Source organism: Neocloeon triangulifer, unplaced genomic scaffold (genome assembly GCF_031216515.1).
Source record: "Neocloeon triangulifer isolate White Clay Creek 2 clone unplaced genomic scaffold, ASM3121651v1 ptg000012l, whole genome shotgun sequence".
Classification (NCBI taxonomy): Eukaryota; Metazoa; Arthropoda; class Insecta; order Ephemeroptera; family Baetidae; genus Neocloeon; species Neocloeon triangulifer.
The window spans coordinates 20,000,001-20,023,521 of NW_026775554.1; the positions used below are offsets into that span (position 1 = coordinate 20,000,001).

Below are 23,521 nucleotides of genomic sequence, written 5' to 3' on the forward strand. Positions count from 1 at the left end.
AGAATACAATTTTTAGATATTTATTTACCTTCTTTAAACTTTTTTTATTAACAATTTTTCTGGAAAATGCCAATGCAGGCTGAACATGTTGATCATTAAATTCCACTTCTGAGTGGTGATGGTTATTATTATGAGGTTTTTGTTTATCAAAAATTGGTGAGTTGCTGTTTGAAAGCAGCAAACCCAGTTACCATAAACTAATTTTTGGATAAACGAACGTTGCTGCTCTGATGAGTGGAAAGCAATTTCCGATAAATGAATTTCTGATCTATTAGGGTTTCCCATTTGAGCTTGGTCGTTAATTTAACATGGCGCTCTCGAAAGTCAACGCATTGACGCGTTACAATTAGATCCACAAATCAAAGAACCGTAACAAACGAAAAATATTATTCGGAATCGGATTTTTGTATGGCAAACACGCTTGTGTTTGTTTGTTTTCTCGTGCGGCAACCTAATTTGTTTCTCACCAATAAAGATCCAAACGTGCAGTGCGGTCGCTTTTTCCCTTTCAATGCAATTGTATCGGCGGATTGGGGCTGGCAGTAAAACTTGTCACCGGAGAAACAGCCGTAAATAAAACGACCCAGTGGAGAGAACGCGACCAACACACTTTGGCTCTCTTGTCTGGCCGTTGGAAAAGAAGGTACCGCAGCAGGTGATACGCAAAGTGAGCGTTTTTACTCGAAACGTTGGTGCAAAAAGCACCGCAATGAATAATTCATCTCCTCAAAGCGGTCGACGCACTACTTTTTGCGCTTTTCACGCAAGTGCCTGTGATTTGTCTGGATTTGTGGTGAAAAATGAGCGGCTGAAAATTTTGCCTCATCAGCAGCGTCAGCGACGCTTTGCTCGCGATTTTCGTCTGGCTGCTGTGGTGATTAATTAAAGAGCGCCTCTGTTTTGATTCGATTAGGCATGCAGGCAGTTTGCTTTAAATTTTTGACGGGTTGAATTGAAACGCGCCCATTGTTATTTAAATGTAAGCTTTTTCATTATTGCGTCGGCTGCAAAACCACGCGCTTTTTTAACCACAGTGGTGAGGATGAAATATTGATTTAGTTTTGTCGCTTTTTGAGTTTTATTTTATTAAATATTGATCAAAAGCATTTCGAATGGACGCAGCAAAAAGTTTTGTTTGGTGGGAAATCAGAGTTTTTATCCTTTTGATTAGAAACAGCAAAAAGAGTTTGGTCCGTCGGGTGTGATTATTCAGCAAACATTAGCAATCCGATCTCGCGCTCTTTTTCCTTCCTCACATCAGTGCCGGTCTATTTCCAAATTTCTCCTGGGATCCGAGAGCGCGTTGCTATGTTTTCTCCTATTCATTGATGATTACACTTCAGAAAAGTTCAAAGCTCAAAGTTTTTCTGCGAAATGAAAATTATTAATACCTTCAAACTTATTTTCAGCTAAAATATTTTTTCGTAGTTTAAGAGAATTGTATGATTATGTGAAAGGTGTAAATAAGGTATAAATAATTAATTTTATTTAACATGTTTACATTTCTTTAAAAAAAATTATGTTGTTTAATCAAATTTTTTTTGTCAATGTAAGTAACTTTTTTATAAACGAAAAAATTTCAGCCATAAAAAGTAAATATTTTGAAAACGTGATTGATAAAAATAACTCTTAAAGCTGATATAGAGGAAATATAATTAAATTAGAAAATACCAAACCTATCTGGTGTTTTGATCTTATTTATATTTGTTTGAAACTTCTTTTGTAGGAAAATACACATTAGAAGTAGTCTTGTTTTTATGAAAAATTTATTTTTAACAGTTAATTAAATTGCTATAATTATGATCTTAACTTAAAATCATTTTCTCTGTATAAAAATTGCAATTTACTTTATTTACTAATTATTGATAAGATCATTCTTTGTTTTTATTTTGTAGCTTGCAATTTCTCACATAAACTTTGACCTTATCTAAACTTTAAAGTTTAATAATAAATAAAATGCCAAGGGATTTCCAAATTTGAAATGTGGAGCCGGTTTTCCTTATTCTTAAGGACGCAGTAACTAACTTTAAGCAAAGTGATCAATAATTCAAAATCAACAATCGTATACATACAACATAAAACATATCAGCTTTTAAGTTTTGAAAACAAGAAAAAGGTGATTAAATGTAAATTATTATTACAATAAGAATAATTAAGAATAAAAATTTTAAATAGAGGTTGGATTCTTTAAATAATAATTATTCTCCCTTACACTCTATGCATGAAAGGATTGGCGATTAAAAATTAAGAATGTATTTCAAATATATTCTAATTTTAAATACAAAAACTTTTAGAAAAGCTTGTTTAAAAAGGAACGCGTGTTATTATATTTTTAAGAAAACATGCCACATATAGCAATGAGAAATATTTCAGCTTTTATAATAAACAGTTCATAATTTTATTAGGTTACATTAATATTAATGTACACAACTATAAAGTTATAGTTTACTGTTTTTTTTTTTTCAATTTTATGCAAAACAAAATTATTTTGATTTTATATAAAAAACAAACCTTTTTTAGTAAATTTGGACTGTTGAGTCAAGTGAACCATAAAAAATACACAAAATTTCAAGACATGGGAGAGTGTAATTTTGCTTTATATTTTTTGGTGTCATTATTTGTTCCATCAGCATAAAGTAAAAATCATTTTTTAAATTTTGTTCCAGGTAATGCTGAGGTGTACATCGTGCTGGCCCTTTTGATCGGCTTTGTGACCGTGGTGATAGGGTGTTGGCTGAGCGACAACTGCTGGTCACCGGAGCCGGAGCACCGTCGGTTCGTGCCGCGGGCGTAGCGGCGGCGTCTGGCCAGGCGGCTTTTCCTGCCTGGCCCGCCGGGGCCTCCCATAATCCCGCCACCGCCACTCGGGATGCCGCCGCGGCACCCGTCCTCGGAGACGGACGAACTCACCCCCAACACACCACCTGACTGCGTTTTGCTGCACGTGTGAGGGACACAGACAGACTGAAAGCTTTAAATTGTGAAAAACACTTTTACCAACTAAATCAAGCCAAGTAACTATATTAAAAATGCTAAACACTCTCCTTTTGAAAAACTACTAAAAACCGCTATGGTTGTGATTAAAAAGCTCAATTACTAATGTAGCAGCGAACCAATCAAAAAGTTGATTGCTCTCACTTAAGTAAATGGAGTGGCCGTCGAGAGAGATATTCAATTGATCGCTGAGGGCTAAGTTTTGTGTGTATGCAAGAAGTACGTTGAGATTTTTGTGACTGGAATTATTGGTAGTGTAAAAAAAAATGTGAAAAAATCAAATCAACCATTGATGACCAACTCCAGTTGATTTTTTAATTTTATTTCTGAAAGTTGACAAAATTATATGACCGATGTCAAAATTGTGATCAAAAATGTTCAAACCCAAAGATTTTAACAAAGGTTCACGTTTTCCAGCCAAGGAGTAGCATTTGTCCTCTTTTTTGTCCTCATAAAGCAATAATTACACTATTACTGTACATTTGTTTTGACCCTGATCTCATGTTAAAACGAATTTAGAAAAAAAAACAAACACAGTTCTACGCTTAAAATTCCGAACTTCTTATCACAATTTTGACGTTGGTCATCATCATTGTCTTATACTAATTAGAAAAAAAATCTGGAAATAATAAATGCCGTTTTTGTCGATTAATTTAAAATTGCTTTAACCAAATTTAGTTTGCAATGTTCAAGCAACTTCTTTTTTTTTCAATTTTACATCCTTCTTGCCATTAGTTCAAAATGTGTTCAAAATTTTTGTTAATTAACATCTGCATTGAAGACGAATGCAACCCGCTTGACACTACTGACGTACAAGTAGCATAACTTTAAATATTTTCAGATGGAATATATCCGCGTGTTCAATTTAAAAACCCAGAATTGTTTTCTTTCCAAAGTCTTTAGATTAATACTATTAAACGACCAGTCATTTTACCTCTGTTTATTTCTCAACTTTTATTTTCCATCAAATATTTTGAATTTTAATGCTTGACGTGTATATATTTATAACAACGAATTTAACGGCTGTCTCGTTCTTTGCTGTTTGTGTAATAGCGAGATTTGGACAAAGTTTCCCATCCATGTTGATGTGCACTCCGCAAAGTGCACTCCCTTGTCTTGCAATAATTAATTGTGCAAAATGGAGTGTCTAATGTAATGCGGTGTGCCTGTTATCGCAGAGAAGCGCAAAGCAAGGCAGCGAAAAGACGAAGAAGCGGATCCGCCGCAAAATTTGCATTAAAGTGGTTTGTGGCGCACAATGATAGTGGTGTACATAAATACAGTTTACTGCTCTTAATCTCACTAAACAGTGTTCTACGTAGGGTAATAACTCTTTGATGGGTTTGCTCTGTTGCTTGAATAATAGCAAATTAAAATTGCATTTAATTGTCAGGCAGCCGTTGTGACAGTTTGACTGACCTTCTTTAATTTGTGACCAATTTTCGGTCACACTTAAAACATAATATTATGTAAATTTTTTCATTTTTTACTTTTAATTTTTTTTTATGAATTAATTATTTGTATTCATACCATTGTTATCGTTTGCAACTCTTATAAATTGAAAAAATTGACATCACCATAAAAATATCACCAATTTTATGATTACAAACATATTAGAATATAGGACATTTAAAAAGAAATTGTAATAAAATACAGGAACAAATACAGTTCCATTTTCAATTTCATTAGGCAATTAAAATATAAAAAGTAATATTCATGCTTTTGATGTGAATTTTAGTGCTCACCGCTCAGCAGCTTTTATACAGTTGTTTAGGGTTAAGCATGCAATTTTCGCAATTTTCCACTATCTCATTTTATGATTCGTAACAAGATAATAATAATATGGTACCAACAAAAATTTGTAATAAATAATAATATTCAAAATTTATAAAGACATTAAAACAACTTATAAATTATACAATAGAGATTCATATAAACAATCACAATCAATAAAAAAAAGATTTGAATATTAATGTCTCTCTGCTCTCTGCAGATTAATTATTCAAAGATTTGACATGCAGAGAGTTAATTATAATTTTTCACTAAATTATAAAATCAGGCACTTACTTCAATTTCTCTTCACAGTCATCTAATCATAAAAATGTAAAAAAATACAGTGTCAATTTTGCTATGATTAAAAATGTTTACCACTTATACAGCTAGTATGTCATTTGTGTGCTGGGAAATATTTTAAGCAAAAAAGAGCAAAAATAAAAGAAATTTTACTCAACAATTACATTTAATAGTTTTACTTCCCGTCTGTTTACCATTTTGATAATTTCGATTAAAAAATTATTTTACTTTATAATACTACCCAACTTTATGCTCAAAAAGAGAAGTAAATACAAAATTACAGTTGAAGAAATTAATTATATTATTATAAAAAAAATCATATTATAAATGGTTTCATAAGACATCTAGCGGGTAGAATTTAAACTTGCAACCGGCTTAAGATGGGCACGCCCACCTCTTGAAATTTATTGTCAACATTGGACTGGTTTTAGTGGTTTTATGTTAACAAACATAATTTGAGTTAGATATAATAGCGACTTATCGTCATTAATCATTTATCATTTACATCATTTATGCAAGAGACATGTCGAATTCGTAAAAGTTTTCTGAAACTCCTGTGATACGTATGTATGTGTTGCAAAATATTTACAAAAATTTTAAACTTGAAAATCTTATGATATTTTTTCAACTCTTGCTAATTTGTTTCTCTTTCTTTCAGAGCTCCTTTTATTTAACATGTTTGAATCGCTGGCCGTCAGTAGTCGGCTCATTACAAGATGTGCTCACACACTTTTGAGAAGCCAAAGATGCACATTTCACTCATCGTCGGTCAGTCGGGCCATTTACGAGAAAGACGACAAAGGAGGATTCAGAAAAGACGGAGATTTAAAGTTCCCGAGTCGCACTGAAATGATCCGGGACGGCTTCAAACAGCTCAAAACTGAAATCATGTTGTGGAAGGACGAAGTTAAGGAAAAACTGTCCATGGATCCGTTGGCCTTCGCTCGAAAAGGTTTATAAAAATTGAAAAATAAAAATCACATACATAAATGGTGATTTGAAGGTGAGGTGGATTGCCTGTGGGATTTCAAAGACCCAGAAACTCTTAAGAAATTTCAACTCGCGTCGGATAAAGACCACAACCATGGCTACAGCACCTGCGAGCTGAAAATGAGTCCGGCTGGCAAAGGCTTGTTCACTGGGTACATCGACGCAACAGTCCCTAAGGATGGAATCGTTCAATCATCCGGCTACTGTTCAATGAGATCCTACAGAGCCAGAGTAGAAATATTATAATTATAATTTTGCCTGTTACTTAATTTCTATTTCGACAGAAATCATTCAAAAGAGACAGCTACTTAAATTGGTCGATGTATAACACATTGGTGATCAGGGTGCGAGGAGACGGTCGAAGCTACCAATTGAACATCGGAAACGCTGGATACTATGATCTTATGTGGAATGACGTTTTTACATTTGTTCTTTACACCCGAGGAGGTCCTTATTGGCAATTAACCAAAGTAAACAAAATTTTATTATTTAAATTTAAATCTAAGGCTCATAATTTTTCTACCAGATCCCATTTTCGAAATTCTTCTTCACCAGCAAAGGACGAATCCAGGACAAGCAAAGACCTATAAATTTAGAAATGGTGTCGCATTTTGGAATCACGGCCACCGATACAGCAAATGGAGACTTCAGTTTAGAAATAGATTACATCGGCTTAGAGTTTGATCCAGAACACACAGAAGAGTTTGCTTACGAGACTTACAAACACGATAATTACATTGTTGGAAACTAATAAACTGTTGAAATTAATTAAATTCCGTTGCAGTGACCTTTATTTTACAAAATAATTTACAATGCACCATCTTTACAACAGGTGCCAAAAAACATCAGCATTGCATGCCATAAGTTTTGCAAATCAAGTCTAAAATCTTTATCACTTTCGTCTAACGCTTGCTGATTATTTTAAAAGTGTTTCTCTCAATAATGTAGCTGAGCGCCGAGGCAATAGTCGTTGCAGCCGTAATGTACCTAAATTTGAGATATTTAGTTAAAATCAAAATAATTTAATTAATTATCAATTTACCCAAAAGTGGTCAGTGCGTCTTGTGAAGGGTACGAAATGACAGGCGCGACCAGAACAGAAGCCACGAACATAAGCTGGACGACTGTGTTGATTTTGCTGACCAAAGTCGGTTGCAGCTGTGCCGTGACTAAACTGGCATCAAAATATCGACTCAACGTCCTCTGTGAAAAAGATAAATAAAGTTTCAATTGATTTCGAATGCAAGTTTTTACTCACAGGAGGAGGCAGTGATTTGTATCTGATTACAAAACCGGCGAGGACCAACAAGGCATCCCGTCCTATGATCAGTACCGTAAGAGCCACTGAAAGAAAATTTAGAATTTTATTTATAAATTTACCACTTAAGAAGAGGTTGATAAGATTTAAAACTAAATACAGGCTTTGAATAATAATGATAAATTAAACGATTTTTATTATTTTGGGTCCAATTTAATTTATAAGAAATAAGTTAATTCTGAATATTTTTCTCAATTACATAAACTGTTATAGAAAAATTCTACAATAAGGAGAAGCCATTTTTTTTAAATAATTATAAACTTACAAGGGATGTGTCCTGCATATGATAGAGTAGCAAACAGTACACTGATCATAATTTTATCAGCTAAGGGATCAAGGAAGCTGCCCAATTTTGACGACTGGTTGAAATTTCTTGCAATCCACCCATCAAGCTAAGAATGATAATTAAATTATATTATTTATTGCATTAATAAAATAAAATTATGTAATTACCATATCTGTGATTCCGGCTACAGTAAAAATTCCCAACGCAAAAGGAAAATCACCCTGAATTATAAGGTAGCCTAAATAAGGTGAAGCCACAATTCTCGACACGCAGAGGATGTTAGGAATCGTCCAGATATTCTCCCTCTGTTGAATAATTATGGAAAAATTAGTTTTGAGCGTAACAAAAAATAAAATATAATCAAATTAACCTCAATCACAACTTCCATCCTCTCCCTCATTTTGTCCTTCGTCTCGCGAATGTCGTTCAGAATATTCTGTCCTGTCGCCCGAAGCCTTTTTTCCCTCTCTAAGAACTGATCTTTCTTCATTTGGATGACGTCCTTGATCAGGTTGTCCTTGTGCACTCGTCCCATGTGCAGCCCCTTCTTATCCGACTCGTTGCTCGAGTAGAGCCTCCGTTGACGGGCCAAAGGTTCAGGGTCGAAAAGCGACCTTCGCTCGAGCAAGTCATGATGAGCGCTGGCCAGGAGTTGCACCGAGTGCAGACGACGGGAGGCGATCAAGGATGCCTGGTTGCACAGGAGGAAGGCATGCCGGGCGCTCGACTTGGGCCCCAGCAGCAGCCGCTCGACGAATTTCTTGTTCAGGTGGAAATACTTGTCCAGGCGCAACAGCGACCTGGACATGGGTGCGTAGCAAGTCATCGCTCGGACGGACACTTCTGTCACATCTCACGCACGGCCTTCGACCACTCTTGGCGAACCAAAGCAAAATATAACGCACAGACGGTGCCAATGTTATGGACAGGCCTCGATTGAAAATAGATTCGCAAACCACACCCCTCTCAAAGTAGTGAATAAGTAGAGGAGTTCGATGAATTAAAGAAATTTTTGTAATAAAAAAGCCCTGCAACTAGATTTTTATAGACAAAAATATTCAAATTACTATGTATAATACTTTTTAACTGCTTTTGATTTGTTAAAATATCAGTAAAATATAGTTTTATCTTAACTTTTATGCCAATATATTAAGCTCCTCAATTTGCACCCTCGCATATCACAGCTGAAATAGGGGCGCGGTCTTTTTAAAGTTTCGTGTGCATATTTTTGCGAGAAGTGCAACGAGAAATTTGCAAGTGCAACGTTTTTCGCAGCATCTGCTAAGGATTTTCTTTCTGCACGATGAAGCTGCGTGTCTTTCCCATCCGCCGAAGTCGCGAGTGAGCGCAAATTACACAAACGGAGCGGTCTCCGTTGCAAAGGTGCGTTTATTTCCTTCACGTCAAAAAGACAAAAAGATTTTCAAGGGCACGCTGCTGCGTGGAGTGAAAGTAATTTATATACGGCAGCGGGCGAGCCTCTTTTGCTCTTCTTGCGGTGCATGCATACCTTCCAGGGCAGTCGAAGGTAGAATACGGAAGTGTCTTGACCGTAGAGAAGTGATCTAGCTATAGGAGCACAAAATGAGTCCGCACGGTGATTTGGTACGAAAATTACTTAGTTTTTGTTTATTAATTTTTAGAAAAAAGCACTGATTTCAAATTTGATCAAGTTAGGTGATGCAGCATAATTATTTTATTTCATACCTTGAATTGACAACACGGACTTCTATCTTTAAATGTCCACTACATACAAAAATATTTTGCTGCCACCATATGTTGACATGACAACTTTCATTTCAAGCAATTAATTTTAATTAAAAGTTGTTTATTTGTTTTCGTGTTGCCAGTAGTGAAATTTCAAAATGCTATACATATAATTATACTTTTATTTACATTTTCAACATTTATTTTATTTCATGTTGTTGCAAAATAATATTGAATGAATAAATGATCACCATCACCATTTAATTTATGCCATTTTTCTACGTTTACATTTTGAAATATTTAATTAACTAGTCTTTCTTGAAGAAACTTTTTGTATTCTTTAAAAAAAATGCTCATTTTCAAATTAATTTGATTGATATTATATTTATTATAATTTTTATTTTAATTAGCTAAAAAATTCTTTCATAATATTAATTTCAAATTATTATTCAACTTGTTTGAACTTGTTCATGTTTATTCAGCTAAAGGGTTTATCAAAGCTGTAAAATGCCCTTCATAAAAGTTTGACATCATAAAAATTATTTTTTTTTAATTCTTTTAACTAACGTCATTCAAGATAAAAACTAATTTACACAATTCCACTCTCCTGTCTGGCACCAGACTTAAGAGAACTCAAGAGGTAGATTTATAATTTTCAGCTCATATTACATTTGAAAAATCTCTTTCCTCACAATCAGTTTAGAATTATAACTTTCAGATGCGATCAAATGGCGAGGAAGCAGAACTTTTGTATGACGCGTCGCTCCTCAAGAAACTGGACTTCAGTAAAGCGCGAACCAGATTCGAGCCAAAAATCAGCGCCGCCAACCCTGGCCCTGGCCTTCTCGTGCGTCCCCTGAGCACGGACGACTACGAAAAAGGTAAATTTTAAAATTGCTCATTTCTTCCAAACGTTGACATTTTTTTAAACACTCGTGTCGCACGTTGAGTTGGACTGATTAGATAAAAAAATCTTATTGTCGTACGATGCTCGCTATTTCAAGGTTTTCGAGGTGGACCCGGAAACTTCATCGAGCTCTATTAAACCAGAAAACGTGCGGTGAACACGCGCCGCATGTTTTTTTTTTTAACTGTATTAAGTCAATGTGCAGTGTGCGCTGGTTTGTGAACTTGTCGACCTTGAGAATTATAATTCCACATAATTGTGCTCCGATTAACATAAATAAGCCTTCACATTTCATTTTTACCATATTTTTGTTTTGAAAGTCAATGACAAAAAAATTTTACGCCAAGAAATGACATTTGGAAATTTTAAAATAATATTTGTATGAGTTTGGGTTAAAATGAATTCAAATTAATCTAAAATAAACAAAAACCTAATATACTAATTATTATTTATTTTTTAGGATTTCTACAACTACTAAGTCAGCTCACCAAAGTTGGAGACATTAGCAAGGAAGAATTCCTTGGTAAATTTTTATTTTAAATCATTTTGTTTGTAAAACTGTTTTTTTTTTAGATCGATTTGCTTCAATGAAGCGCTGCGCGAACACTTATTATGTGACTGTGATCGAAGACACTGAGCTGGGAAAAGTGATCGGGGCCGCCACACTAGTCGTCGAGCAAAAGTTCATTCGCAACCTCGCACTGGTAATTGGGTTCAATAAACTAAAATATCAAAAATTTGCATCAAGTAAATTTTGTAAGATCAACATTTTAATTCTCAAAGAAGAAACATGCTAAATTTGCAATAATGGTTCTACTTTGAAAAAAAAATGTAGAATCAATCAGAATCAATGAATTTAATTATTTTTAATTCAGCACAAATATCGGATTTGCTCCTTATTAAGGAAATTAAATTAGTTGTTTTATTTAGTTATTTTTTTCTTTTTTTAAATAACGAGTGACATAATTGAAACGTTTTGGCAAGAGACCAACCCAACAGCCTAATAAGCTCACCGTTGTCATAAGCAAAATTTTTTTTAAGCTTTAGCCTAAAATTTTAAATTTGTTAACTCGGCATTAACGGTCATAACTGTCTGCGTCTTAACTAATTTTATTCTTGGTAATTTCAGCGAGCAAAACTGGAGGACGTGGTTGTGAACGACACCTACAGAGGAAAACAACTGGGCAAATTGTACGTTTCATTTACTTTTATTATCATTGCACATAAGTCATTCATATAAAATTCCCCGTGTACAGAATTATTTCAACAATCAGCCTTCTCGCCGAGGAACTTGGCTGCTACAAAATCAACTTGGACTGCAAAGATCACATGGTGCCCTTTTACTCGGGACTTGGCTATCGGTGCGAGGAGGGCAACGCCAACTCAATGTCGATCAGGTTCTGAGCTTTTTATTTCTCCACGCCCCACCTTAGATTTAATTATGTGATCTAACAATAAAAATAGTTCTCTATGCATTTTGCGCACCCGACAGAAATATTTTTATCCGGTTTTCACAAGTTACATCCCTGAAAAAGTATTTGTATCACTGAAAGGCAAATGTCAAAATGAGGATTGGTACAAGTAGCATGAACACCAGGTACAAAGAGGTTCTTGGCTCGCAGGTGGACACAATCAGGTATTCTTCATTCCAGTGCTTGGCCAGCGAGTCGGCTGATGAGTTCGAAGGGCCTTCCTTTCCAGGGGCCACTGGCACTTCAAGCACAACTTTCTCCGAGGAGAAAAAGTCCAGCGGGAAGGCGCAGGTGGTCGTGTTGTCGCACTGGGCCACTCGCATGCTGGTGTTGTAGGTGGTCCTCGCCAGGGAGAACTCGACACTGATTAGATTTTCCTGGATCTCGTTTTCCGAGTTGAACACAAAAAAGTAGTATCCACTGGTCGGGGCCGTGTAACTGTAGGTGTTTGTGTGAGACATGGTGGCCGCCGAGCCTGGCGCGGAGCACTCGCTGCTCGAGTCTAGAGGCATGTAGACGAGGAGACCTTCACACTGCATCAGGGTCTCTTCGCTGCTCGAAAAGGATGACCAGAATTCGTCATTCGACCTGTCATTCGTGGTGTTTTCCAGAATCTTCCCTCTTGTGTCTGCAATCCCGTCAGGCTCTAAACCCTACAAAAATAAAATAAATTATCCTCCAATGGCAAAAAGTTTGAAATTCTAAATTAGTCTTGGATAAAGAAGATGAGTGATTTCAATGATTTTTTTAGCCAAAATAGGTGTGTTAAGATTCAAAAAGCCATATTCACAAAAGATAGTTGGTTTTTTATATCAAGATTTTCTTTTGTTTTACGGCAAAATGCTTTTAAATTTACTATTATTAAACTGGTTGAAATTTATAATTCAAAATGGGCAATTTTCCTAAAAAGTTATTAAAAACCTCAATTTCTAACTTTTCAAAACTAATAGATAATAATTTTTTTTTTAATTAGGTTAAAAAGATTTTGTATTTTCTCCCTGCCTTTAGTTAATAATTTTTTTGTACCTCTTCAAAAGCAGCATCCTCAGAGGGATCCATCCGACCGTGCAGCTCGTCAGCTAAATCAGCCAGTCGCTTACTCCGATTCAAAACAAAATTAATTTTTCGTTCTTTCACAACTTCTTCGAGCAACTCCTGCAGCTCCACATTGTCTCGTTTGGCACTTCTTCTAGCTCTAGCGTCAATTGATTTAATTTCCTCCTAAAATGTGCATATTTATTATAAATTTTTCATCAAATAATTTTATATGACAAACTTGTAAAGTCATCAATTGGAGTTTGCTGCCACTCGCTTTGAGAAGTTCCTGCAGGAGCTGCGCCATTAATTGGTCCTTCTCGGAATCACCTTTGACGTCTTTTTTCTCTTTGGAATGCAGTTGGTGGGCCAGTTTTTTCAGCGCCCTCTGACCACTCGGACCTAGCGAGGACACTTTGGAGAGCAGTTCGTCCAGAGCCTCCTCGGACGTAATGGGGTCGTCATTAATTCTGCCTTCGTTGACTAGAGGGTTCGGTGCTCCTCTTGGCGGCGCCGTGCCTATAATTAAATCAAAACGTGTGTAATTGAGCAATTGCGAAAGAAAAGTTAAGACCAACCGTTGTTGACGGTCGGTTCTGTTTTGCTAGTCGTTGTTTGGTCGGTTGCGGCTTTTCGAGCCAGTTTTTCCGTCGTCGAGTCTCTGGGGGAAACATTTCTATCCGTATCTAATAATTCGTCTTCTTCTTCAGAGGAATTGTCTCCAATGTAAGCACAGTCTCGTAAATGTTTGTGACCCTTAATTGCAATTAAGGATGCCCCAGGCCACCTGTTAAAAAATAATTCATGATTTATTAACTATTTATTCTTTTAATTGTATTTTAAAATGAAAAAGAAAAAAAATTTTCTTCAATTTTAGTTTTTTAAATATTTAATTTTTAACCTTGAGCAAACTTTAATGTGGACCTCGGACCCAGGCAGCAAATAAAATCCCCAGTATTCTTTCATGTCGTCTTCGAGCACCATGTGGCGGATCATGCTCACTTTAGCTGGACGAGAATTGTAATTTGGCGTTTCTGGCATCAAGTACGCGTTGAACGAGGCATTTCCCTGCACCGTTTGTCTCTGAAATTTTATTTAAAATTTAATTTAATTTTTTCTTGACTCCTTTCTTATGATTATTATTTATACTTTCGTAGGCTAACCGCAGACGGGGCCAACAATGCCAAGCTTTTGTGTTTGACTGCACGCGAAAATATATGTGCTTGTTTACGAAATGCGAGGACTAACCACTGACCCCAAGAGATTCTGCGGAGTGAGTCAGCAAATTTTACTTCTTTCTAACTAGATCAAAATAACCCAGTTCAACTTGACTGTTTGGGGTTTCTGTTTCTTCAACTGGGGGTTTAGCAAGGCAATTGTCACGAATTGGAAAAAAAATGTTCATTTTTATATTTCATTATATTATAACTGTTATAATTTATTCTACTCAATTTGAATTATTTGGAAATTTGGACGTGTTTTAGAAATTAATTGAATAAAAAGATTTTTAATTTCAACTTCAATCATCAATCTTTTATTCGCATCACTCTTTAATCTTGTTTGTATCAAAAGATTATGGGGTTATTAGATTAACAACACACTTGGCCATTATATAAGAAAGATTAAAGTCGATTATTTTCTCTCGCTTGGCAACAAAGTGTGGTCCTGATTATAGCACCCCTTGGCCGCTCTTTTTTAATCTGGACGATTCTCTCTGTCATCTCAGAATTGCCCCTCTTCAGTGTAGATCCTTATCTTTTTCGAAACCCTTAATTATCTTGCTAAACTGTTGCATGAATTGGAACTTTTATCGCACAATAAAAAATTAATAAACCTACTCTTTCAATAAATATCTCGCGCCGCACTCTCCTTGAGGAGGTTCTCGCACTTTACTATAATTTAATTGGTTTTATCTTGAGCGCGTTGTCTCAAGTGTTTTGATTGAGAAGGAGTTCACCGTTCAAACGTCCTCTCAATTGAATGAAAGTTATCTTCACTTTTAATTAAAAAAAAAATTAATTAATAAGAAAGTTTAAAAATATTAAAAGTTTAAGAGTAGAATTTATTAACAAAAAATTACAAACACCAATGAAATGGTAAATGGTAATATTATTTCAATCGTGTGATATTATTGTATAAATGTATAAATCTTAACCTTTTATAAAATAATTTTTTTAAGTATTTAAAAATAAATGTTTTAAATACCTGGCACCAAGTCGTCGAAACGCGTCCGTCGATCAGTCGGACGTCTGAGAAAGCGACAGGATATTGTTGCTCGTGCAGAATGTGGTATCGCACGTAGAGCGGAATGGCGATGAGACAAGCGGGCACCACGATGCCCAAAATGCACAGGCGGATGAGCCGACAGGGCCCCTGCAACCCTTCGCAAAGTCCATCGGTGTTGCTCGTGCTGCGGCGTCTGTGTCTGCAGGTGCCAGCGATTCGGTTGCCCTCCTCGAGCAGGGTCAGCCCCGCCTCGAGTGACGCGTCCGTCGAGGAGTCGCCTATTGTGACACAGCGAAAAAAAACCGAAATTTTGAAATAGAATATTGATTTAAAGTTATGTTAAAGACAAAAAGCAAAATAAAAAGAGCTAAAATTAAACATGTGAAAAAAACTGGTTTTTCATTTTTAGATCGTCTAATTTTTTTCTCATCGTTTAATTTATTTTTTAGAAATTGAAATTAAATTGTTCCCGTAAAATTCAAACAATGTACAATTTTTTTCCATCGCTCTAAAATAACTTAAAAATTGCGTGAATCATGAAATTTGAAGACACCCACTCAAAATTGTCGACGGTTATTATTGCAACGTTACACGTTAGACATTATCATGGCAGTTTTTTCCAATTAATAATTGATTCCTTTTTTCTATTTCCTATTAATATAATCAATTAATAATAATGTCTCTACATCAAAAAAATTAATTTCATTAAAAACCAGACTATTAATTACATTAAAATTGTGATTTTAAATTATTTTTTAAAACGTAGAAATATCAGGATTTTTTTTATTATTTTGACTTCTCATTTTTGTATATATTTGTTTATTTATGTTAAATTACAAAAAAATCGTTCAAAAATCATGTAAAATAATTTTAAATACAAAAGTCTAATAAAAAAACTAAATTAAAACATTCCACCAATTTCACAGCCATATATTTAAACAAATTTTGTGCAAATTTTTTATAAAATATTTTTGCTAGCTACGTTTTTAGACCATAATATTATATTTTGTACATATTTGAAAGTAAACAAAACATACATAAAAAAATCAAACTAATAAAGCTGGAATATTATTGTATAAAATAACTAGAGAAACGAAAAAGCCACCAACAATCTCTATTCTACAACATTATTTACGATCATTTCTGATTATACTAAATATTAAACTTACTGGTAGCCTGAGTTCCTTCATCAAAATTAGATCTTATTAGATGAAATTAGTTATGAGAAAATTATAAACCAAGATGAAAATAAGAAGATTTGGAAGAAAAAAACATTCTTTATAGTGAAGCCATTTTTAATTAATTTTTCCCACTGCAAGTTTAATCTGTTATATTTACGTCATGAATTTGATATGATCGCTCATCTACTTGGATGTTCAAAATTATTTAACATTCAGTGGGTGAAGCAGAAACAAAGCTCGGAAGAAGCTAATTATTTATATCTCTGGGAGCTGAATTTATTTGACGAGAGTTTCTCGGAACGAATTATTAAATCTCTTGATGTGCTAACCTAGCTGTGTGTCATATCATTACGATGCAGCAGAATAACACACACACATTATATATACGCACCGGATAAAAAGTGAGTAAGTGGGAACGGCAGCTGCCCTGCTTCAGGGTCGAGGGGGTTCTCAATTAAACGACGGTTTCCTAATTTACATCTCACTCGGATAAACAGCATCGCCGGTCGTAAACATCTCGCGCGTACCCCAATTTAGGCTGCTCGGTTTATCATTACAAATTAGTTTAATCTCGAGCGGCACGTTTCGAATGTCAGGCAAATTCGTTCTTCTACGTCTTGATGAAATTGTGCAAAACTCACGAGTCAAAGAATCAAATCCGCGAAATTCTGCAGGGGTCGTTTCCCCGTTCAAGGACAACTTTGCTATTTTTGAGTTGATTCTTCGCCGGCGCGAGAAGCGCGGGCAGCAACCAGAAGAATATAACAATCAAATGCGCCTCCGTTTCTAATAGTTGGAATTATTTCAGAGTCATAGTTAAATAAAGCGATTTAATATTTTCTTTATAAAATAGCTAACATTCTTCTATTCGGTCCCGTTTAGTTGGGATAAAATGAATTATTGAATCAAAAAGTTCATTCAAAATTGCAATTATTAATATTTAAAGCAAATAATATTTATTGAAAAGAAATCATTATTAAGAATATTATATTTAATTATCCTTTTTTTATTAACTCCCCGCAAGATCATTCTGAAAATGGACTTTTAAACTGTTTTTCTTCTTTTCCAATTGAAAATCAGTTAAAGATCTATTTGGAACCTATGAAAAATAATATTTATTGATTATATTCCGAGTTTTTCATAGACTTTTTGACACTTTTATTCACGATTTATCAGCTATGTAAAAGTTGCTAATTTTAATGTTTGAAAATAGGTGATATGAATTTTGCTTGAAATATTAAGATCACTATTTTTTTTCCTTTTTTTTTTCAAGAAAAAAAATATTACTAATTTTTTTAATTTTTAATTTTTGTTCTCCTCTTATTGACTCAATGAAATTTTAATAGTTTAGAAAAAGAAGCGAAATTAAATTATCACAATTTAATAAATTTTTATTTTTATTTTTTTTTTTTTTAATACTTTCAACTTAAGATTTTTTTATGCTTATAATAAATAAGTTTGAACCTTCACAGCTAAAAGGCTTATTTCCGCAATCTAGAGAATTCATAGGATTAAACTTTTATATTATTATTTTTAAACTCACCAATTGATTCTTTTATGCTCACTCTATGCATATTCAGGCGGTCAATTTGAAACTACACACACACCTAACACTACTTTTAGCAGAGTGAAACGATCCAGCGCGGGACTTACATCGATCCTTCATCACCGACGTCCTCCCGCGGACATTAGGTTCTGGCCGAAAATTTTGCACTACAACGAAAAAGTGTGTTTGTGTGTGCGGCTCCTCTCTATTCGCGACTCATCGCCAACACGAGAGCGAGCAGTGTGTGTTATTTCTTCTTTATCTCTCCCGAGTGCCCCTCCACCTCGCGCCACCTCCGTTCTATATAAAGGACTCGCATTTCATCTCGCGCTCGCTGCTGCTGCCGCCGCCGCTTCTTGTCGATAATTTAATTTATTTATACACACACAGATAATGATTTTTATTTTGCAATTCAATACCATAACGATACGTGCAAAGTGTACAATATTTTTTTAATTAAAAACTGGCCTTTCGACATTTTCATTCCGCATTTAACTTCAGCGTCTGGCAGGTTTCTTTCAATATTTTTCTCCTCAGAAGTGCTCAGAAGCGAGCTTATTTTTTTAACAACTAGATTGTTTATTTCCGTTTTCACGCTCTCGTCAGGAAATGCAAGAGGACTTTATTTTTGCTTTTAACATATCAAATTCAAATCTATGTAACAACTCAAAATTTTAGTCCATCTGCTAATTATATTTATTTTTTTCTACCATATCATAAAAAAAAGTTACAATCAGAAATTAAACTAGCTAATTTAATTTTATATAAACTGCCTAAAAATATTCACACAATGATTTATATGTGTGTAAATTTTCAATGAAAAAAAAAATGATTTGTTGAATCTTAATATTTTATGTAAATTTCTAATTTTTTCTGTCCATTATATAGTTGAAACATTAAAATACTTGTAAATATTTTTTAAATTTTAAATAACATACCATTTTATTTTTAACCGCAAAAACTAAAAAAAAAACATAGAAATTTATATCAAAAATCTCAGTTTTAGAATTGAAAAACAATTAAAATTGATAAAGTCTGCAATAAAAAAATAATTTTTACTGGTAGCATATTCGTGATATTTGACTTCTAACATTGACCGTGAAAAGATTTTGGTCGTGGAAACATTTTTAATCAGGCAACTAGAAGTTCCTCCTTTGCTATGGGCTGTGGGTGTTTTGTCCCATTAGTATGGCAAGCGTGCAGTTTTTGACTGAGTTTCGACATTGTTTACATCGATTTGTAATGCTCGGCACGTTCGCTTGTCCAGGGATGTCCAGGAAGCTAAATTAAAATTTACTGATTGAAAAACAAACAACATTGGCTGCCGTATAATCTGAAGAGGTGGTTCAGGCTATTGCAAATGTTTTCACGGAAGAATTTCAGCGTGACAAGACAACCTAAAGATAGCATACAATGAAGCCGTCGCTTTTTGCTAGTAAAAATACAATTAATCTGAAACTTGTTATTATAAATATTTAAAAAAAAATATATATGATAAATACAATTTTGCATTTGATGGCTATAGAACAAGCTTTTTAGCGTACAATTTAATTAGTAATTTTAAATTATTAAAATAAAATAAAATTTATGATAATCAAATAAAAAAAGAATAATTCATCAAATATTGTAAAATTTTTATTACATTAAAATATTATATTTTGCAGTTTATTTAATTTTAAAATAATTATTATTTTTATTTTCTTAGCAAACAAATTTTTTTTAATAGTTTCTAAGCTTGGGAATTTGAGCTGGTTTTTTGGAGGACAAAAAGTCGAACATGTTAAGCAGAAATTGCAGGAATTTAGTCGCTTTCAAGATACAAGAACCCCTGAGGCGTGGCTTAAATTTTCGCTTTTAGCACTTAAGATCGGTGGTTTAAAAAAAAGCATTCTAAAAGTCGACGAGTCCATTACGTAATCTTGACCTCTAATATCAGCTCTCTTATTTTTATTTCTCTCTCACACGCGCGCTTAAATAATTCTAGAACCAAAGTCTGGCGTTTAATCACAATTATTAATTAAACTCTGAAATTGAGCGCGCAGTTATCGTAAAATTAATCAGATAAATCTTCGAACAATAAGCTATAATAAGCCTTTTTTTTCAAATCTCAAAAACAAGAGTGAAGACGCACATTCTAACGAAGATATGGGTACAATTTTAATTAAAAAGAGCTACGTACGATTTGTCATTGGGTGGTACATGTTGTTGGTGACAAACTTGAGCTCCTTCATCGTTGATGCTCGGTGGAAGTCTGTGGAATAAAAGAAGTCTCGCTCAGGTTTTTCTCATTTGCCGAGGGGCCCCATCAGCAGAGACGAACGTGAAACGCCACCTTATTTCTTTGCATACCATCGACCGAATAATATATGCATTAAAATCTGCACTCTAACGAGTTTAGCACTTATGTTGTCCGCTTAGCAGTTTCAGATTTGAATGTTTGCGTCTAGGATTAGTAGAAACTGCAGGCAGGGGCCTAATAGGTGTCTGCTTGGGTAAGATAGAAACGATGCAACACCTTGCTCGTTTTGTACTGCTGGAAAATTAATTTGTTCTTGTGTTTTTTTCATTTTTAATCGTCTGGATCAAATATTTGTCGCTCGCACTGATAACGTTGTTACTTGAGGTCGAACGAAAACAGTCTGCGCGGCCTGTTTGTATCAAAGTCCTCCCTGTTAAGACGCTGCGGGTCTAACAACTCCCTCCCTTCTGTGTTAAAATCGTGTGCGTCAAATAATTTCCCAAAATTGTGCAAAGAGCATGTTAAACAAATTTGATTTTTTCCCCGTAGTTTAGGCTGCAGTGCGGCGAGTAATCGGGTATTTATCGCCTCTTGGTAAATACGCGGTTATGAGTTTCAGTGAGTTGTTCACTAGCACTGTGTGCCTATTTTTCTCCCAACCAATTTTTTCACAATTGATTGTATTGACTTGTTTGGAGAAAAATAAATTGAATTGAATTGAATTGAATAACAATAAGTACAAATAATTTATTTTCCAACTCGCTATTTTCTGCAGCAGACACTTTGCATAGGAATTACACGGGAGCAACAACATTCTTGCTAATTTTAATGACCGTAATTAAAAATATACCGGCGAATCATTAATCTACTGCAATGGGATTTTTATTGTTGGTTTATTTTTATTTGTATGAAATAATTTCTGCGTTTCCGGATGATTTGTTGGCTTATTTGCTGTGCGAGGCATTTTTGAACTTATCTGTGTCGACATTGAAATATTAATGTGAGTCAAATTGCAAAAGCGCATTAGCTCTTCTCACAGACAAGCATTTTTATTGGCGTGTTTGTTACACTCTTCTGTATTATACTATTAATGTTGATGCTGACGCAATTTTAAATCATCAACCACTCTTTTTAAGTACTAAAATTTTTTTAATAAAGTCGTTTGAAACTATTTTTGGGAACAAGGCATTTTTCTTCTTTACATATCTTGTAAAAAAGTCATATCTTTTCATATACATTTGAAGTGTTACCCGAAATAATGTTGAATAAAGAGTTTTTGTGTGTATTGTCTTGCTCACGACTCATGAAGTATGGTCGCAGATTTATACTAAAAATAACCAGAGTCGTTTTTAAATAAAAACAACGCCTTTTGAAAGAGAACTTTCTTATATTAGATGCTTTAAAAACAAATTGAATTAATAGGATATTAAAAAAACATCAAGATAACTTTTAATTACCAACTTCACAAAATTTAAAATAGCGATCGCATTAATCGCAACCTATATTAATGGAGATTGGAGACTAATTACGCTTTCAAAAACATTTAATTTTGTTTTAAAATGGGCATATATGAACAAATTAGAACTTGGATAATGAATCCTTAAATTAGTGTCAAACACCAAGCACACTTTTGTAAATTATTATTCCTGTCGTAAGCTGTCCTAAGTTGATAAATTTGAAAATGGCCCGCTCCAAAGAAAACTTCGTCTCTTTCTCGTGTAATATTTGCTCAGTTCTATGCAGCTGTAGTTGATAAATTTGAAAATGGCCCGCTCCAAAGAAAACTTCGTCTCTTTCTCGTGTAATATTTGCTCAGTTCTATGCAGCTATAGTTGATAAATTTGAAAATGGCCCGCTCAAAAGAAAACTTCGTCTCTTTCTCGTGTAATATTTGCTCAGTTCTATGCAGCTGTAGTTGATAAATTTGAAAATGGCCCGCTCAAAAGAAAACTTCGTCTCTTTCTCGTGTAATATTTGCTCAGTTCTATGCAGCTATAGTTGATAAATTTGAAAATGGCCCGCTCAAAAGAAAACTTCGTCTCTTTCTCGTGTATTATTTGCTCAGTTCTATGCAGCTATAGTTGATAAATTTGAAAATGGCCCGCTCAAAAGAAAACTTCGTCTCTTTCTCGTGTAATATTTGCTCAGTTCTATGCAGCTGTAGTTGATAAATTTGAAAATGGCCCGCTCAAAAGAAAACTTCGTCTCTTTCTCGTGTAATATTTGCTCAGTTCTATGCAGCTGTAGTTGATAAATTTGAAAATGGCCCGCTCAAAAGAAAACTTCGTCTCTTTCTCGTGTAATATTTGCTCAGTTCTATATGCAGCTGTAGTTGATAAATTTGAAAATGGCCCGCTCAAAAGAAAACTTCGTCTCTTTCTCGTGTAATATTTGCTCAGTTCTATGCAGCTGTAGTTGATAAACTTGAAAATGGCCCGCTCCAAAGAAAACTTCGTCTCTTTCTCGTGTAATATTTGCTCAGTTCTATGCAGCTATCAGGTCTGGTTTTTTGCTATTTATTTGAACTTTTTTTAAAATCTTCAACTATTTTGGGTTTAGTCGGCTAAATATAGCAACCGCACTGAAAAATATAGCAAAGTGAGAGACTCGTCTGGTTTTTTGCTATTTATTTGATCTTTTTGTAAAATCTTCAACTATTTTGGGTTTAGTCGGCCAAATATAGCAACCGCACAGAAAAATATAGCAAAGTGAGAGACTCGTCTGGTTTTTTGCTATTTATTTGATCTTTTTGTAAAATCTTCAACTAATTTGGGTTTAGTCGGCCAAATATAGCAACCGCACTGAAAAATATAGCAAAGTGAGAGACTCGTCTGGTTTTTTGCTATTTATTTGAACTTTTTTTAAAATCTTCAACTAATTTGGGTTTAGTCGGCCAAATATAGCAACCGCACAGAAATATATAGCAAAGTGAGAGACTCGTCTGGTTTTTTGCTATTTATTTGAACTTTTTGTAAAATCTTCAACTAATTTGGGTTTAGTCGGCCAAATATAGCAACCGCACTGAAAAATATAGCAAAGTGAGAGACTCGTCTGGTTTTTTGCTATTTATTTGAACTTTTTTTAAAATCTTCAACTATTTTGGGTTTAGTCGGCCAAATATAGCAACCGCACAGAAAAATATAGCAAAGTGGGAGACTCGTCTGGTTTTTTGCTATTTATCTGAACTTTTTTTAAAATCTTTAACTATTTTGGGTTTAGTCGGCCAAATATAGCAACCGCACAGAAAAATATAGCAAAGTGAGAGACTCGTCTGGTTTTTTGCTATTTATTTGAACTTTTTTTAAAATCTTCAACTATTTTGGGGTTAGTCGGCCAAATATAGCAACCGCACAGAAAAATATAGCAAAGTGAGAGACTCGTCTGGTTTTTTGCTATTTATTTGAACTTTTTTTAAAATCTTCAACTATTTTGGGGTTAGTCGGCCAAATATAGCAACCGCACAGAAAAATATAGCAAAGTGAGAGACTCGTCTGGTTTTTTGCTATTTATTTGAACTTTTTTTAAAATCTTCAACTATTTTGGGTTT

The 23,521-nt window shown here is 34.3% G+C and overlaps 5 protein-coding genes across 13 annotated transcripts in view; 3 read left to right on the forward strand and 2 right to left on the reverse strand.

Moving 5' to 3' along the window:
• LOC132196772 (uncharacterized) overlaps nucleotides 1-5,214 on the forward strand; it is a 44,379-nt gene extending 39,165 nt beyond the window's left edge. The window contains exon 4 of the mRNA XM_059619635.1: nucleotides 2,667-5,214. Coding sequence (XP_059475618.1) covers nucleotides 2,667-2,794 — 128 coding nt within the window. The 3' untranslated portion in view covers nucleotides 2,795-5,214. The remainder of the gene's footprint in view (nucleotides 1-2,666) is intronic.
• A 240-nt stretch (nucleotides 5,215-5,454) lies between these two features.
• Nucleotides 5,455-6,836, forward strand: LOC132196591 (complex I intermediate-associated protein 30, mitochondrial). 2 transcript variants are annotated; one of them, XM_059619351.1, is made up of 5 exons: nucleotides 5,455-5,634; nucleotides 5,726-6,019; nucleotides 6,071-6,288; nucleotides 6,342-6,527; nucleotides 6,584-6,836. In XM_059619351.1, exons 2-5 carry the CDS (start codon nucleotides 5,743-5,745, stop codon nucleotides 6,806-6,808), a joined length of 906 nt encoding a protein of 301 aa, XP_059475334.1. In that variant the 5' UTR covers nucleotides 5,455-5,634; nucleotides 5,726-5,742; the 3' UTR covers nucleotides 6,809-6,836. The 2 variants fall into 2 exon arrangements, with proteins under 2 accessions (XP_059475334.1, XP_059475335.1); XM_059619352.1 differs by having other exon boundaries at nucleotides 5,455-5,630.
• On the reverse strand, nucleotides 6,821-8,609 carry LOC132196590 (probable cardiolipin synthase (CMP-forming)). Its single transcript, XM_059619350.1, has 6 exons — nucleotides 8,032-8,609; nucleotides 7,829-7,966; nucleotides 7,641-7,767; nucleotides 7,316-7,401; nucleotides 7,100-7,260; nucleotides 6,821-7,044 (listed from the first exon to the last, which is right to left on the reverse strand). Exons 1-6 carry the CDS (start codon nucleotides 8,485-8,487, stop codon nucleotides 6,960-6,962), a joined length of 1,053 nt encoding a protein of 350 aa, XP_059475333.1. The 5' UTR covers nucleotides 8,488-8,609; the 3' UTR covers nucleotides 6,821-6,959.
• A 243-nt stretch (nucleotides 8,610-8,852) lies between these two features.
• Nucleotides 8,853-14,305, forward strand: LOC132196790 (probable glucosamine 6-phosphate N-acetyltransferase). Of its 5 annotated transcripts, none has more exons than XM_059619670.1 (8): nucleotides 8,853-9,044; nucleotides 9,090-9,266; nucleotides 10,072-10,249; nucleotides 10,736-10,798; nucleotides 10,849-10,979; nucleotides 11,405-11,466; nucleotides 11,532-11,672; nucleotides 13,940-14,305. In XM_059619670.1, exons 2-8 carry the CDS (start codon nucleotides 9,246-9,248, stop codon nucleotides 14,034-14,036), a joined length of 693 nt encoding a protein of 230 aa, XP_059475653.1. In that variant the 5' UTR covers nucleotides 8,853-9,044; nucleotides 9,090-9,245; the 3' UTR covers nucleotides 14,037-14,305. The 5 variants fall into 5 exon arrangements, with proteins under 5 accessions (XP_059475653.1, XP_059475656.1, XP_059475657.1 ...); XM_059619671.1 differs by having other exon boundaries at nucleotides 8,854-9,044; nucleotides 10,087-10,249; nucleotides 13,940-14,303; XM_059619673.1 differs by lacking the exon at nucleotides 9,090-9,266 and having other exon boundaries at nucleotides 13,940-14,304.
• Nucleotides 11,458-20,253, reverse strand: LOC132196789 (uncharacterized). 4 transcript variants are annotated; one of them, XM_059619666.1, is made up of 8 exons: nucleotides 20,068-20,253; nucleotides 19,915-19,986; nucleotides 14,988-15,286; nucleotides 13,684-13,865; nucleotides 13,361-13,569; nucleotides 13,024-13,301; nucleotides 12,774-12,968; nucleotides 11,458-12,400 (listed from the first exon to the last, which is right to left on the reverse strand). In XM_059619666.1, the coding sequence occupies exons 2-8, from the start codon at nucleotides 19,964-19,966 to the stop codon at nucleotides 11,819-11,821; spliced, it is 1,797 nt and encodes a 598-aa protein (XP_059475649.1). In that variant the 5' UTR covers nucleotides 19,967-19,986; nucleotides 20,068-20,253; the 3' UTR covers nucleotides 11,458-11,818. The 4 variants fall into 4 exon arrangements, with proteins under 4 accessions (XP_059475649.1, XP_059475648.1, XP_059475651.1 ...); XM_059619665.1 differs by having other exon boundaries at nucleotides 19,915-20,253; XM_059619668.1 differs by lacking the exons at nucleotides 19,915-19,986; nucleotides 20,068-20,253 and adding an exon at nucleotides 17,843-18,001.
• Between the last annotated feature and the right edge of the window lie 3,268 nt (nucleotides 20,254-23,521).